Source organism: Myotis daubentonii, chromosome 3, assembly GCF_963259705.1.
Source record: "Myotis daubentonii chromosome 3, mMyoDau2.1, whole genome shotgun sequence".
Taxonomy (NCBI): domain Eukaryota; kingdom Metazoa; phylum Chordata; class Mammalia; order Chiroptera; family Vespertilionidae; genus Myotis; species Myotis daubentonii.
Window position 1 is genome coordinate 204,408,282 of NC_081842.1, and position 14,893 is coordinate 204,423,174.

The 14,893-nt window shown below is 46.5% G+C and overlaps 1 protein-coding gene across 2 annotated transcripts in view; it reads left to right on the forward strand.

Moving 5' to 3' along the window:
• The first annotated feature begins 1,688 nt into the window (after positions 1 to 1,688).
• The window catches only part of LOC132231513 (RH-like protein), a 32,563-nt gene continuing 19,358 nt past the window's right edge, over positions 1,689 to 14,893 (forward strand). For both annotated transcript variants that reach the window (XM_059690763.1, XM_059690762.1), the window contains exons 1-3: positions 1,689 to 1,876; positions 9,244 to 9,433; positions 14,455 to 14,605. In XM_059690763.1, coding sequence (XP_059546746.1) covers positions 1,732 to 1,876; positions 9,244 to 9,433; positions 14,455 to 14,605 — 486 coding nt within the window. In that variant the 5' untranslated portion in view covers positions 1,689 to 1,731. The remainder of the gene's footprint in view (positions 1,877 to 9,243; positions 9,434 to 14,454; positions 14,606 to 14,893) is intronic.

Below are 14,893 nucleotides of genomic sequence, written 5' to 3' on the forward strand. Positions count from 1 at the left end.
CATCAACTGAGTCCACACATGTTAAGCACCTAGATCAGTGCCTAGCAATGGTAAACGCTTAGTAAATGTTAGCTCCCGAAAGCATCTAAAATAAGAGTAACCTTCCTTCCTTCCTTCTTTCCTTATGTCATTCTTTCCTTTTCCTCCCTCCTCCCTCCCTCCTTTGTTGATGCTTAGTATATGTCAGACCTTCTGCTAGGCTCATGCATGTGGGTCACGGGAGAAATTAGCTGCAGGGTCGGATCAGAAATCAGTTGGCCTAAATCCCGTTCAGGGACTGCCCACCACTGTGGGATGGGGATGCTGAGGCTGGTGTCTTTCCTCTAAGTGCTCATGCCCCTACAGATTCCTAGGCTGCCCTGTGAGGAAGTGACCAGGTCTCCCACCAGGTTCTTACTGGGCCAAATTTCCTTTCTTTTCTCCCACCTACCCTTAAAAGATCTCTATATATATAAAAGCCTAACAACCAGTAGCTATGACACACACTGACCACCAGGGGGCAGACGCTCAATGCACAGGCATGGAAACATGGAACAGACTGATGAATCTCAGAGGAAAGGGGAGAGGGGGGAGGGCTGGAAGAGATTAACCAAAGATCTTTTATGCATACTAGAGGCCCCTTGGCCTGGCCTGTGGGGATTGGGCCAAATCTGTGCACTGGACCTCTGACATCCCCCAAGGGGTCCCACATTTTAAGAGGCCATAGGCAGGGCCAAGGGACCCCACCGGTGCACAAATCTGTGCAGCAGGCCTCTAGTTTAGAAATAAGTAGATTTAAATACAGATTCAAATATAAATAACTTCATCTGTGTAACTCTAAGGAGTTAGTTCTCCATGGGGCATATCTATATCCTCCCTAGGGCTTAGTATTATTCCTTGCTTTCATTCATTTATTCATTCATTCTCGTTTAATACATTCTTATTAAGAGCTCACTAGATGCCCTAGATCAATGGTTCTCAACCTTCCTAATGCCGCGACCCTTTAATACAGTTCCTCATGTTGTGGTGACCTCCAACCATAAAATTATTTTCATTACTACTTCATAACTGTAATGTTGCTACTGTTATGAATCGTAATGTAAATATCTGATATGCGGGATGTATTTTCATTGTTACAAATTGAACATAATTAAAGCATAGTGATTAATCACAAAAACAATATGTAATTATATATTCAATATGTGTTTTCCGATGGTCTTAGGCAACCCCTGTGAAAGGGTCGTTTGACCCCCAAAGGGGTCGCGACCCACAGGTTGAGAACTGCTGCCCTAGGTGAAGTTTTAAAGTACAATTTTGCCAATCTAAAGCCTCCTCTGAGCCTTAGTTTCCTGATTTGTAAAACGGGATTGTTGATCCATTCTCTGCCTTTCTTGCAGGACTATGGTGAGGATAAAGTAAAGCAACGAACAAAGGAGGATTCTGATGGTTGGGGGCCGAGTGAATGAATGCCCCCTTTGAAACTGAGCACATCGTCTGCCCTTAGTAGGAATGCAGCAACTACTTGTTGAGTGAATAAATAAATGAATGAATGTTGGAATACATGCATTTCCTCCCCCTCCCTGTCATAGTTTCTCTGCTCCCATGTTAACTTCATAGACAGGCCAGCAGAGCCAGCCTTGCAGCCCAAGATAAGGCTTTTGGCGGGTGGCTCCCCATCACTCCCTCAAAGGGGTGTGGGGACCGAGGGGTAATGCCGGTGCCCGCAGAACCACGCACAGAGACGCACCCAGGATGGGCTCTAAGTACCCACGGTCTATGCGGTGCTGCCTGCCCCTGTGGACCTTAATACTGGAGGCAGCTCTCATTGTCATCTTCTTCTTTTTCGCCAACTATGACAGCTCCTCAAAGGATCCGAAGATTGTGGTGACTCATGGAGGTGAGTGCCCAGAGGGGAGGTGGTCACAGGCAAATAGGGGCGGGGAAAGGAGGTCTGTGGTCCTCCGGGAGCCTGAATGGTCCTTTCCACCAAGTCTCCAAGGAAAGGGATTCTCTGATCTTGTTCCACAGGTTGCACAAAGATGCAGCTAACAATGTAGGCATCACCTCTTCTAGGAAGCCTGCCTTGATTTCTCAGGACAGAGTGAGGAGCCTCTTCTTCTGTGTTCCCAGAATTCCCTTTGACAAGTAGTCTTCATCATTCTCTGCTTCCCCCAACTTCTCTCTCCTTAGCAGCAGAACTTCACATTGTGGGGTTTGGGGGCTTTGTTATCTTTTCGAGGTCTCTCATGCTTATTTCTGTATCAACCACCTTTTGGAAGCTTTAGTCTATTGCCCCTTCTCCATCCCCAGCCCTCTTCTCACTTTGAGGCTGAAAAGTCTGCATTCTGTGAGCAAATCCAAAGCCATAAGGTACGGCTGAAAGGGAGTGTAGGATGGTTGTTATTTTATATACAGCTAAAAATATTTACAGATGATGATGAGAGCAACGCAGGTGTCCACAAGACAGATGTCCACCGTGATGTGGCTTTTGTTTTTCACAAAAATTGAGATGAGTTTTCAAGCATCTCCTGATAATGGACAGACCTCCTTGTGAGGTTCCTGAGACAAAGCTGACCCTTGAGTCTGGTCGAGTCCTTGCTTGTTCCTCAGTGATGTCAAATGACTAGTTCACTGGAAGCAGACGGAAGGTACTCCTAGGCCCCCAGCAGTGGAGTACAAAGAAAGTAGGACAAAGAGATGACTTAGAGAGGGAAGCCCCTACACCACTTAATGGGCTGGCACAGGGGGCCCTTACAGGCAAACGAGGCCTGGGCACAGTTCTAATTCATTTCCATTTACTTTAATTCTTCTCAGTCCAAAACAGTGTAATTCAATGCATGCATTCATTCATTCATTCATTCATTCATCCCTCTATTACAACCAGTGTGGGATCCAGGCACATGCTGGTTAGAGCTGGTATTTATTGAGCTCTTACTATATACCAGCCACTATTCTAAATGCTTTCACTGAACCCTCACAATAACCCCAGGAGATAGGCACTCTCACGATCTCTGTTTTTCTTATGGACATTAAGTCATTTGCCCAAGGTCACTCAGCTAGCAATAGCACAGCACATTTCAATTTGGGCAGCTAGGTTTTAGTTTGCATGCACTTAGCCATTATTCTTCATGACCCCATTTTATAGTGGGTGGAGTCACTTCTCATATAACCAGTAGGCATTGGGGCCGGTGTTCCAGCTCCATTGAATGGCTCCAGGGTCTTCACCCCTATGCTGTGCTGCTAACGTGGATATACAGTGTCCTCAGACACCTACTTTATATAGACGCACAGAGGAGGGCCCACAGCCAAGGGGGCAGATGACTACCCAGCCAGGTCGGGAGGCTCAGCAGGAGTTAATCATGTGAAAATGGAAGGCGGAGAGCACAGCAGGAATCACTGTGTGTATTGCACGTTCAATCTCAGTCCTGGTGGGGGCAACCAATGTTCCTCGCTCATACGAAAGTTTTCTCTCTCTCTCTCCCACCCTCCCTTCCCCTTTCCACTCTTTCTAAAAAATAAAATAAAAAAGGAAAAAATATCCTCAGGTGAGGATTAACTAACTAACTAACTAACTAACTAATAAATAAATAAAATTAAGTAAAACTGGAGGTGCTAATATCTTCCTCCGGCCTCTATGGGTTGTCTGAGCCTCTCTGGAGCATCTCCTGAGGTGTGTCCCCTACTCTGATGACAACGGGTCTGGGTAACCTGTGATGAGGCCGATGGGCAAGGGGAGAGAAGGAGAAGCAGAGTCAGATCTGAGAGATATTTAGGAGGTAAAATCAGCTGCACTTGGTGAAAATGGAGTTGTCAAAGATGGCTTTAGATGTGTGGTTTGGCAGATGAAGGTGCTAGTTCCTGAGATGACAAGCAAAGGGAAGGGCAGATTGTGGGGCAAATGGATAAGGTTATGTTCATTTTAGGCTTGGGGCTGCGGTGCCTATGAGATAATTAAGAAAGGCAGAGTGTATCAGTTATCTGTTGCTGCAGAACAAACCACTCCCAAACTTAGTGGCTTAAAATAGCAACCATTTAATTTGCTCATGATCATGAGCCTATGGTTGAGCACCTGGGGCTGTGCTCAGCAATGAGGTTCTTCTGCTGGTTTCACCTGAGGCCACTCATGTAACTCCAGCCTGGAGGATTACCTGGGCAGATAGCCTCAGATGGCCTCATTCACATGTCAGATAGCTAGCTAGTTGGCAGCTAGCCCGTGTGCTGCCAGCAGACGAGCCCGGAATTCTTCACATGGCAACAGAAGAGTTACTGCAGTAACAGAGGGCAAGCCCCAATGTGCAGGAACTTTTCAAGACTCTGCTTGTATCATGTTTACTAATGTCTCATTTGCCAAAGCAAATCGCAAGGCCCAACCCAGGTTGGGAGGGATCTACATTAAAAGGCATGATTCATTGGAGGCATTACTGTAACAATCTGTCACACAGAGCCTGCTCTAAGACTGCCAAATTGGGGGCGGGGGTGGGGGTGCAGCCTGGGCCCTGCACTGTGACTACCACCCAGGTCCTCCCCCTGTACTCCTCAGAAGCAGGAGGAAGAGCTACTGAAAGACAAGAGGGCTTTGCCAGTGACACGGGAACACCCCCAAATCCTGGTACCTTCCACATCTTAGCTTTGGCTGCTCCTCTGGTTGGGAAATCTCTTTTTCTCTGCTGCAGGGATGAGGGTGGGATAGAGTCTGTGGGGAGGGGAAGGCAGCACGCGGCTCCATGGATGGTCCCAGTCGGGGCCGCAACAATCTTCCCAATCAGCAGTGGAGAACACAGTGTGGAGGTCAAGCCCACAGTCTGAGGCAGAAGGAGGTCCTGGCATCAGAGCTGATGGTGCGGCCGTAGTATCGACAGGCCAGAAGGAGAGGCAAGGGTGGGTGGGAACCCAGAGCCAGGATCCCTGGGGCATCCAGGCCCAAGGGGGGGTTGGGGGGTACAGCCTTACCCAAAGTCACACAGCTAACCAGTGGCAGGCATGGGATAATACGTACTAGTATTTACCATGCATCCAGTGCTAAGTGGAGTGATTTCCAATGCTAACCAGAAAGTCCAGTATTCACAGCAATCCTCGGATCAGGCACCATTGTTTTCATACCCATTTTACGGATTAGAAGGCTGGGACACAGAGGCAGAGCCAAGCTGTGAACTTGAACAACCTTACTCAGAGGCCCACACTCTTCACCATTACACTTCATACACTATATGGTGAGGCAGGATGGTGTAGTGATTATGCCCGGATAGTCGGGATTCAGATCTCCCACCACTGTTTGCTAGCTGTGTGACCTTGGCATCTCTGTGCCTCCCTTTCCCCATCTGTAAAATGGGGATGATAATATGTAATACCTACTGTGTGAGGTTGTTGCCAGTTAAGGCTGTCAGGCGCTTGGAACAGAAGCTGGTCTGTGGAGGGCGCCGTGTATGTGCCTGCTGTTACCACGATAGTAATTATTGCCTCATCTCAGGCTCCTGGGACTTCTGTAAACATCTGCGGAAGGCCTGCCTTAGATGGTGAAATTCCCCTCGGGCGCCCAGTCACTGGGGCCCCTGGAGCACATAAATTCCTTATCAGCCAGGAACACCTTAGAGTCACTAGCTTATCAGACCAGCGGCTGGTGCAGGTGCAGCACAGGCTCTGAGAGGTGGAGGCTGACGCCAATGAGGACACCTGGAGCTGGGACCCAGCCTTGAAGGGGGGTCCAGGCAGTGAGATGTGGGAGGAGCAGGTGTGGGCCTAGTGCCCTGGGAGAGGAAGGGGGAGGAAGCAGGGGGTGAGGAAAGAGGGGGCCTGAAATCATGTTATTTACTGACCAGTATGGGGTGAATGGGCTCTGTCAACAGCTCCCAGAAACTGCCACCCCAATCCCATCCCCCTGGCTGAAGCACACCTCCCCTCAGGGACAGTGTGGGGCCATGGGGGGGGCGGAGCTCCTGTACCCAGCAGCGGTGGCTGCTATGCCTGATGAAGCCCCCACCCAAGATCTTTCTCACATTTAGGGCCCCACCTCTGCCCTAATCCTGGTTACCCTCCTCCCCCCACCCCGTGTGCCTCCATACTGATCCCCTCCTCTGAATATCCCAGAGCAGTGAGGTCTTTAGAGAATATCAAGTCCAACTCCCAGGTATTACAGATAGGGAAACTGAGGCCCAAAGCGGGCAAGGGGCTTACTAAGGTCCCTTAGGGAGGTGAGGGCAAACAGGAACAAGAGATGGCCTAGCCTGTGGAAGGGCACCGTACCTGCTGGCATGCTGTGTGCCTTGGGGAAGTCACAGGCTTTCCCTGGTCTCTTTCTATAAAACTAGAGGCCTGGTGCACGAAATTCGTGCATGGGGAGGGTCCCTAGGCCAGGATGGGGATCAGAGCTGATCAGGGGCTTCCTTGCCCCTGCTGGTGGCCAGGGCCTTCCTTCATTCTGTGCCGCCCCCTGGTGGTCACCGCACATCATAGCGAGCAGCCGAACTCCAGGTAGGTCAAACTCCCAAGGGGACAATTTGCATATTAGCCTTTTATTATATAGAATGGGAGGAAATTGAAGGGTCTCCCTATTCATGAAATCTTCAATAAGTCTGAACCCTATGCATATAGTGTTGCTGCAAATGGCAGGTATGGTTTTTTAACAGCAGTGTTTAATAAAAGATTGAATTTGAATATCTACAGTGGGGTGTGCAGTGCCCAGTTGGCTACAGGCCTCACCACTCCCAAGTAGGCATTGCACCCTTCCCACACATGGTTTTCTGCGTGGCTTCTGAAGGAATCTGAACAATCCCAGGATGAACCCCTCTCCAAAATGCCCCCCTCCCACCTCCATCCCACCCCCATTTCTAAGGGGATGCATACAGGAGAATGAGACATTGCCTGCACCCCTCCGTCATGTCAGAGAAGAAGGTGCAGGACGTTGAATCCTCCTGAATGCCCACTTCTCACCCATTCCCCACGTCCCCGGATTCCATGGTGGGCCTCAGGGGTCTCCTACATCCCAGTGCTGTCAGATGGATCTGGGAACATCATCACCCACCCAAGCCCCATGTGCAAGACCCTAGGTGTGTTTTCTGCAATGAAAGTGAATTTAAATGTAAATTGAAGGGGCTTTTTGAGGCTTTGGAGAGTTCTGGTTATGAGTGTTCTCCATGTGCCAGGCAGTGTGCCAAGCACTTTGCCAATATTCAGCTGATGAGGGAAGTAAGCAACCTACAAGGCCACATGACTATGAAGTTGAAACACGTAAACTGCTATTTTTATACATCAAAAATGGCCAAATATTGGCAGTTTAATATGGTTTACCTAAAGGGAATGATAGAGCTGGAGTCAAATAGAACTGTCTAAACTCAAAGCCATGCTTTTTTTCTTTTGCTTTTTTTAAAGTTGTTTATAATCTTTAAAAGTAAAACTCTCCCAAACCAGAGATAACCTCCATGGGCAGGGGGTGGGAGTGGGGGGTGGTTTCCTTCAAGATCTCTCTCCAGGCATTTACACACGTGTAAAAGCAGTGGGTGTTTGTTGATAAAATAGTCTTTCCTGTTCAGAGTGATTCTGTGCACTATACCACTGGATTCTGGCGGCCTGACAAAGGTGGTATGAGTATTTTTCCCATTTAACAGATGACAAAACTAAAGGGAAGATAGTGTTTTAGTTAAAGGCACAGGCTTCAAAGCTGGTCCTCTAGGTATACATTCTGGCTCTACCAGCTGAGAGGCAAGTTTCTTTTTAAAAAAATATATTATTGATTTCAGAGAGGAAGGGAGAGGGAGCAAGAGATAGGCACATCAATGATGAAAGAGAGTCATTGATCAGCTGCCTCCTGCTTGCCCCACACTGGGGATCAAGCCCACAACCTGGGCCTGTGCTCTGACCGGGAATCGCACCGTGACCTCCTGGATCAAAGGTTGACACTCAACCACTGAGCCACACAGGCCGGGCTGTGGCCAGTGTCTTAACTCCTCTGTGCCTCAGTTTTCCTATCTGTAAAATTATCCTAAGAATAGCACCCACCTTGTGGGTCGTTGTGAGAACTAAACCAGATAGTCTGTGTAAAATGCTTAAAACAATGTTGGGCCCCGCTGGTGAGCTTCTCTTCCCTCTTTTCTGCATGATCTGAGCCAAGCCACTGGCTCCTGGGCCTTATTTTCTTGTGCTGAGATCAGGAGGTTGAACTGGGTCCTCAATAGCAGCAATAATTACCTTTCCTGAGTGTCAGCTACTAGTATGTGCCAAGTACTGGTCCTGAGGCTCTACACTTGCTCATATCATTATGCTTAATAATAGCAATAGTTGCTACATTTCCTGAGCGCTCACAAATGGGCCAAGCAAGCTCTGACTTTATGCTTAACCAGCTTAGCTCATCTAATCCTTCCCTCAACCCTGCATGGCATGCATGTACTATCCCCATTATTCAGATGAGAAAACTGAGGCTCAAAGAGGTGAAGTAACTTGACCAAGCACTCTCAAATGACCTTTAACATCACTTCCAGCTGCCATTCTGTAAAACTCTAATTTCATGCAACCCTCTACCTCAGCGATTTTGAACCTGTGTGCCACAATAATTTTTTAAAATATATTTTTATTGATTTCAGAGAGGAAGAGAGAAGGAGAGAGAGAGGAACATCGATGATGAGAGAATCATGGATCGGTTGCCTCCTGCTAGGGATCGAGGTGGCAACGAGAGCAGCCCTGACTGGGAATTGAACCGTGACCTCCTGGTTCATAGGTCGATGCTCAACCACTGAGACACATCGGCCGGGCGCCACAAGAATTTTTAAAGCTTGCAATACCTGACTATTGAGTCAGGGGCACTGACCTCTTTCCCCTTAGATTGCCAAATTTAAAAAAATGACAACATGCCAGGCTGGTGTGACTCGCTGGTTGAGCATCAACCTATGAACCAGAAGGTCACGGTTCGAATACGGGTCAGGGCATATGCCCAGGTTGCAGACTCAATCCCTAATGGGGGGCGTGCAGGAGGCAGTTAATCAATGATTCTCTCTCATCATGGATGTTTCAATCTCTCTCTCTCCCTTCCTCTCTAAAATCCATAAAAATACATATTTCTTAAAATGACAACAGCCAACACAACAATAGCCCTCTGGTGTGAACGAATCAAAATTACACCGTTTTTGTCAGATCGGCAAAAAAATAGAATGTATTTTTTGATGTGCTGCAGAATTTTGGTGATTAGTTCCTGGGTGCCCTGTGATGAAAAGGGCTGGAAATCACTGCTCTCTCTCGTCTGCTTCTCTTCCTCCTCCTCGGCATCGCCTCCCTCAGCGGTCCTCCAGGATGTTATGGTCATGGCGGCCCTCGGCTTGGGCTTCCTCACCTCGTCTTTGTGGAGATACGGCTGGAGCAGCGTGGCCTTCAGCCTCTGCACGCTGGCCCTCGGGGTGCAGTGGGCAGTCCTGCTGGATGGCTTTCTGGAACATCCCCCCTCTTGGAAAGTGGTCATCAAACTGTCCAGGTAACCCCATGGCTGCTGGATTCCTTTTGGGTTCTGGAGGGTATGGGGCCCGTGAGGGTGGATTCTAGAAAAGCCAGATGTCTACTTCTCTTCTTAGCATCAAACCTATGCCATATCTAGGACATACTTCTAGTAGCAAATTGCTCATTGTTCATCTCAAATTCAAATTCAGATCCCTAAGTCTTTTCTTCATTATTGGGTGTAATTTTGGAAAGTTACCCAGTTAATAAGGATTCAAATAGAAATGAATAGAGTTAAGACAAAAAGAAATAGAAACGTCACACTCAGCAAGAGAGTCTCTTGGAAAGAAAGAAGTATTCTCAGTCCTTAAATGCTGATCAACAAGACATAGCCATAGCTTTACTTTCTATAAATCAGTTTTGACCAATTTAGATGCATTTTTATGAAATTCTAAGAACCAGAAAAATTAACCCGTGTTACTAGAAGTCAGAATAATGGTTGCCCAGGGAAGGTGGTAGTTACTGATTAGGAAGGAGCACAAAGAGCCTTATAGGGTACAGTAAATGTTATTTCTGTTATCTTGAGTAATGGGTACACACAGGTATATACTAATATATTGAGCTATACACTTTTTAAAAATGATATTAGCACTTGACAGGAGGAACGAGGTAAAAATTTTCCTTAAAACGCATTATTTTTGTTTGTTTTATGGAACTCCGAATCTCTGTCCTGCCCAGATGATGGTAAATACCATTTTAGGCATCTTGTGGAACTGGTCACCTCTCAAGGCCACTCCATCCTCCCCTCGAAGACCCTGCTAAACCTCTGAGCACTGCTGTGGAACATCTATCTGTCTATGAGCCAGGCACCGGACAAACACGATTTTGTGTAAGCCTTCTAGTCGAGGTCTAACCTGGTGTACAGGCAAGGAAACAGGCTCAGAGAGGGTAAGGCACTTGTGTAGGGTCACACAGCTAAGTGGTGACATGGCTTTAGCTTTGTCACACTCCAGGTAGTCAGGATATGAAACATAGAATAGTCAGCTCCCTACTGGCCCTGAAAAAAAGTACTCTCCACATTTTTTCTTCTATCTAGAAAGTTTTAGCACTAACCCCCATGGGGACTCAATCACCCCAGTAATCACATGGGATGCAACACAGGGCACTCTAGGGGGCTCTGACAGTGGTGGCCCTGGTCTTGGGGTTCCTGCCGCCTGGGCATAAGGCCACACAAACCTTCCGCCTCCCGTGTTTCAGTCCACCGGCATCTCTGGGCTGCTCCCTTCTTTGAGGTCCTGCCCGCAGGGACCTGTTTGTTCTTGACTCAACCTAGAAAGACAAGAAGAGGTCATTTACAGTCTGAGTGAACTTCCCTGCCCCGCCTCTGACCAGTGGATCCTCCCCAGTTGTGACGCCTGGTGAGCCTGGCATCACAGATGTGAACAATGGGCTCCTTCCTGACCTTTCCAGCTGGACTGGGCTGGTGCGTGGCGCCCAGGCCGGCCTCCCCGATGGGTCCTCTCCCTCAGCCTCACCCGCGCTGTGGAGCCTGACTTGGCAGGGAGTTGGTTCAGCCTGAGTCATCCATGACCAGTTCCTTCAGGGCAGAGCCCTGACTTAGTCAGCTTTGTCCTTTGTTTTCCTCACATAGTAAGGGATTCTAAATAATTCCTGGTCCCTGAGAGACGCCTCCCCTTGCCCTTTGCCCCCTGACCTTCCCTCTGAAGTCCTTGACCTTAAGCGGGACCCTACATTGGCAGCAAGCACTGGGGGAGCTGTGTCCAGACTTCAGAGCACAGTCTTTGAATCAGGCCAACTAGGTTTGAACCTCATGTGAGTCATTAACTGGCCATGTGGTCATTGCCAAAAAAAGGCTCCCCTTCTAGCCTCAGTGTGCTCTTGTGTAAGATGGAGAGGCTGAGTGGTACCCTAGCACCATTTTCAGAGGGTTACTTGGATTAAAATTTAAATGAGGAAGTCCTAGCCACAGCAATCAGACAAGAAAAAGAAAAAAAGGCATCCAAATTGTAAAGAAGTAAAGTTGTCATTATTTGCAGATGACATGATACTGTATATAAAGAAAACTACTAGAACTAATAAATAAATTCAATAAAGTGGCAGGATACAAAATTAATATCCAGAAATTGGTAGCATTTTTATACACCAATAAAGAACTATCAGAAAGAGAAATTAAGAAAACCTCATTTACAATTGCATCAAAAAATAAAATAAAATATCTAGGAATAAATTTAACCAAGGAGGTAAAAGACCTGTGCTCAGAAAATTATAAGATATTGAAGAAATTGAAGACAAAATAAATAAGTGGAAGCATATCTTGTGTTCATGGATAGGAAGAATTTGCATCATTAAAATGTTCATCATTAAAATGTTGCATCATTAAAATGCTCATCATTAAAATGATGCATCATTAAAATGCTACCCAAAGCAACCACTAGATTCAATGCAATCCCTAACAAAATACCAATGACATTTTTTCACAGAACTAGATCAAATAATCCTAAAATTTATATGGAACCACAAAAGACCCCAAATAGTCACAGCAATCATGAGGGAAAAAAGAACAAAGTTGGAGGTATCATGCTATCTGATATCAAACTATACTACAAAGTTATAGTAATCAAAACAGCTTTGTACTGGGATAAAAAACAGATCAATGGAGCAGAATAGAGAGCCAGAAATAAATCCACTCCTATATGTTAAATTAACATATATCAAAGGAGCCAAGAATATACAATGGGGTTAAGACAGTCTATTCAATAAATGGCATTGGGAAAATTGAACAGATATGTGCCAAAAAAAAAAAAAAAGGAAGAAGAAAAGAAACTAGACCACCTTCTTCCACCATACACAAGAATAAATTCAAAATGGATTGAAAACTTAAATGTAAGACCTGAAACCATAAAAATCCTAGAAAACATAGGTAGTAAAATCTCTGACATTACTCTTAGGAATATTTTTTTTTCTGGTATATCTCCCCTTGCAAGAAAAACAAAAGAAAAAATAAACAAGTAGGACTACATCAAATTAAAGTTTTGCACAGCAAAGGAAACTATCAACAAAATGAAAAGTCAACCTACTGAAGGGGAGATTATATTCATTAATGATACAGCGTCACTAATCATCAGATAAATGAAAATTAAAGCCATAGTAAGGTATCACCTCACACCTGTCAGAATGGCTATTGTCATTAAATCAACAAACAACAAATGTTGGTGAAAATGTGGAGGAAAGGGAATCCTGGTGCATTGTTAGTGGGACTGCAAATTGGTACAGCCACTATGGAAACAGTACGGAGTTTCCTCAAAAAATTAAAAATAGAACTACCTTATGACCCAGCAATTCCACTTCCGAGTATACATTTGAAGAAATCCAAAACACTAATCTTAAAAGATATATGTATGCACCCCTCTGTTCATGGCAGCATTATTTACAATAGCCAAGATTGGAAGCAGCCCAAGTGCCCATAAATAAACAACTAGATTAAAATGTGGTCCATATATACAATGAAATATTACTTGGCCATAAAAAAGAATGAAATCTTACCATTTATAAAAACATGGATGGACCTATAGAATATTATGCTAAGGGAAAAAAGTCAGACAGAGAAAGATAAATACCATATTATTTCACTTACATGTGGAATCTAAAGAACTAAATAAAACAGAAACAGGCTCATAGATACAGAGAACAAACTAATGGCTGCCGATGGGAGGGGGGTTGGGAGGCTGGGTGAAAAAGGTGAAAGGATTAATAAGTACAAATTGGTAGTTACAATATACTCTTGGGGACGTAAAATACAGCAGAGGGAATATAGTCAATAATGTTGTAATAACTATGGATGGTGCCAGGTTGGTGCTGGAATTAGGGGGTGATCACCTCATAAATTATATAAATGTCTAATCACTATGCCGTACACCTGAAACTAATATAAAATAATATTGAATGCCGACTGTAATTGGAAAAAAATTTAAATGAGGTGATGTAGTTGCAAGCCTGTTATACATGACGCTTAATAAATTATTATTGTTGTGATGTTGGTTGTAGCATCATCATTATCAGCTCCCAGGTGGAAGGGGGTGTCTCACAGCAAGGTGCCCAGGGAGGATGGGTTGGTTTAATCACCATGTATTGCTCTAGTAGTCAGTGCCACCGCCCCCAGGAAGCCCTCCTTGATGAGTCCACTCTATACTGTTCTTTCCCTTCAATGTCTCCCTCTCTAGCCTCGTTATATCAGGGTTCATAACGTCAGTCAGCCTTATCTCCCCAGCTGAATCGTGAGTTCCTCAAAAACAAAAATTGTTTTATCCTGAATCCTCACACTGAGCTTGCTCATTTGTCAAGAGGAGGAAGAAATCAGTAATAGCGCTAAGAATGCCGGCTTCTACTCCTCCTTCGTTCTTTGCGCCATCACCGTGCCAGACACACGTGCACGAATATTCCTTCTAAGCCCCACAGTACTACCGTGAGATCTATTATCACTCTCAGCCCGCAGACAGGGAAACAGGCTCAGTGAGGTTAAACAGCCGCTCCAGTGGAAAGGCTGAGACTGGAAGCCAGGCTTGTCCTACTTCCAGACCCAGTGTTTCTCCACTACCTGGGAGAGGGAGAGGCTGGGGCGGCAGGTGAAGAGCGCCCTCTATTGAGCGTTTGGGCGCAATGACGGCAGAAGAAAAGCCGTGGGCAGAGTCCCAGGGGTCAGATCCCAGAAGGGAGCTGAGGGAACCTTTGGCCTGTAACTCACAGTGACATTCCTAGGAGAACCGCCGAGCACCCCCAGGGTGGATGAGAGACCAATCTCCCCGAGTGTAGACGCCACCCTGATGGGGGAAAGGGACGAAGGAAACCCCAGGCTGGGCCCCATCAGCCCCCATGTGGGCGGAAATCTTGCCTTCTGTGCTCCCACTGTGTCCCGAGTGTCTTGAACAGTGCCAGGCGGAGAGTAAGAAGACCCTCAGCAAGTGTTTGTTAGATGAGTGAACGAACGAGTGAAGGAATGAGAGTCATCCTTCTTCGTCCTCCCGTCTCACCCTCTCTCCCCAGGATTCAGCAGGCGACCATGAGTGCTATGTCTGTGCTGATCTCTGCGGGTGCCATCCTGGGGAAGGCCAACCTGGCGCAGCTGGTGCTGATGGTGCTGATGGAGGTGACCGCCTTTAGTGCCACGAGGATGCTCAGCCGGCAATTCCTCGTTGTGAGTCATGGTGCTGTGAGGGCGGGCGAGGAGGTGCAAAGGGGGGCCTCCACTGGGTGAGGCTTCTGGAATTTCAAATAATACGGCCAGGCCCAAATGGGGTGACAAAAGTGGGGTCTATGCTAAATGTTTAAACATGGCAAATGAATGCCTTTCACTTCCAAAATATGACACTGTAGGAATCACAAGCTAATTATGGGACATATGAAAAGATCATTCCCATTCCCCCATCGCCCCCAGCTGTGGTCCAGCTAGCTGCATGGCCAGCGTCTTCTTTCAAACCAGCCG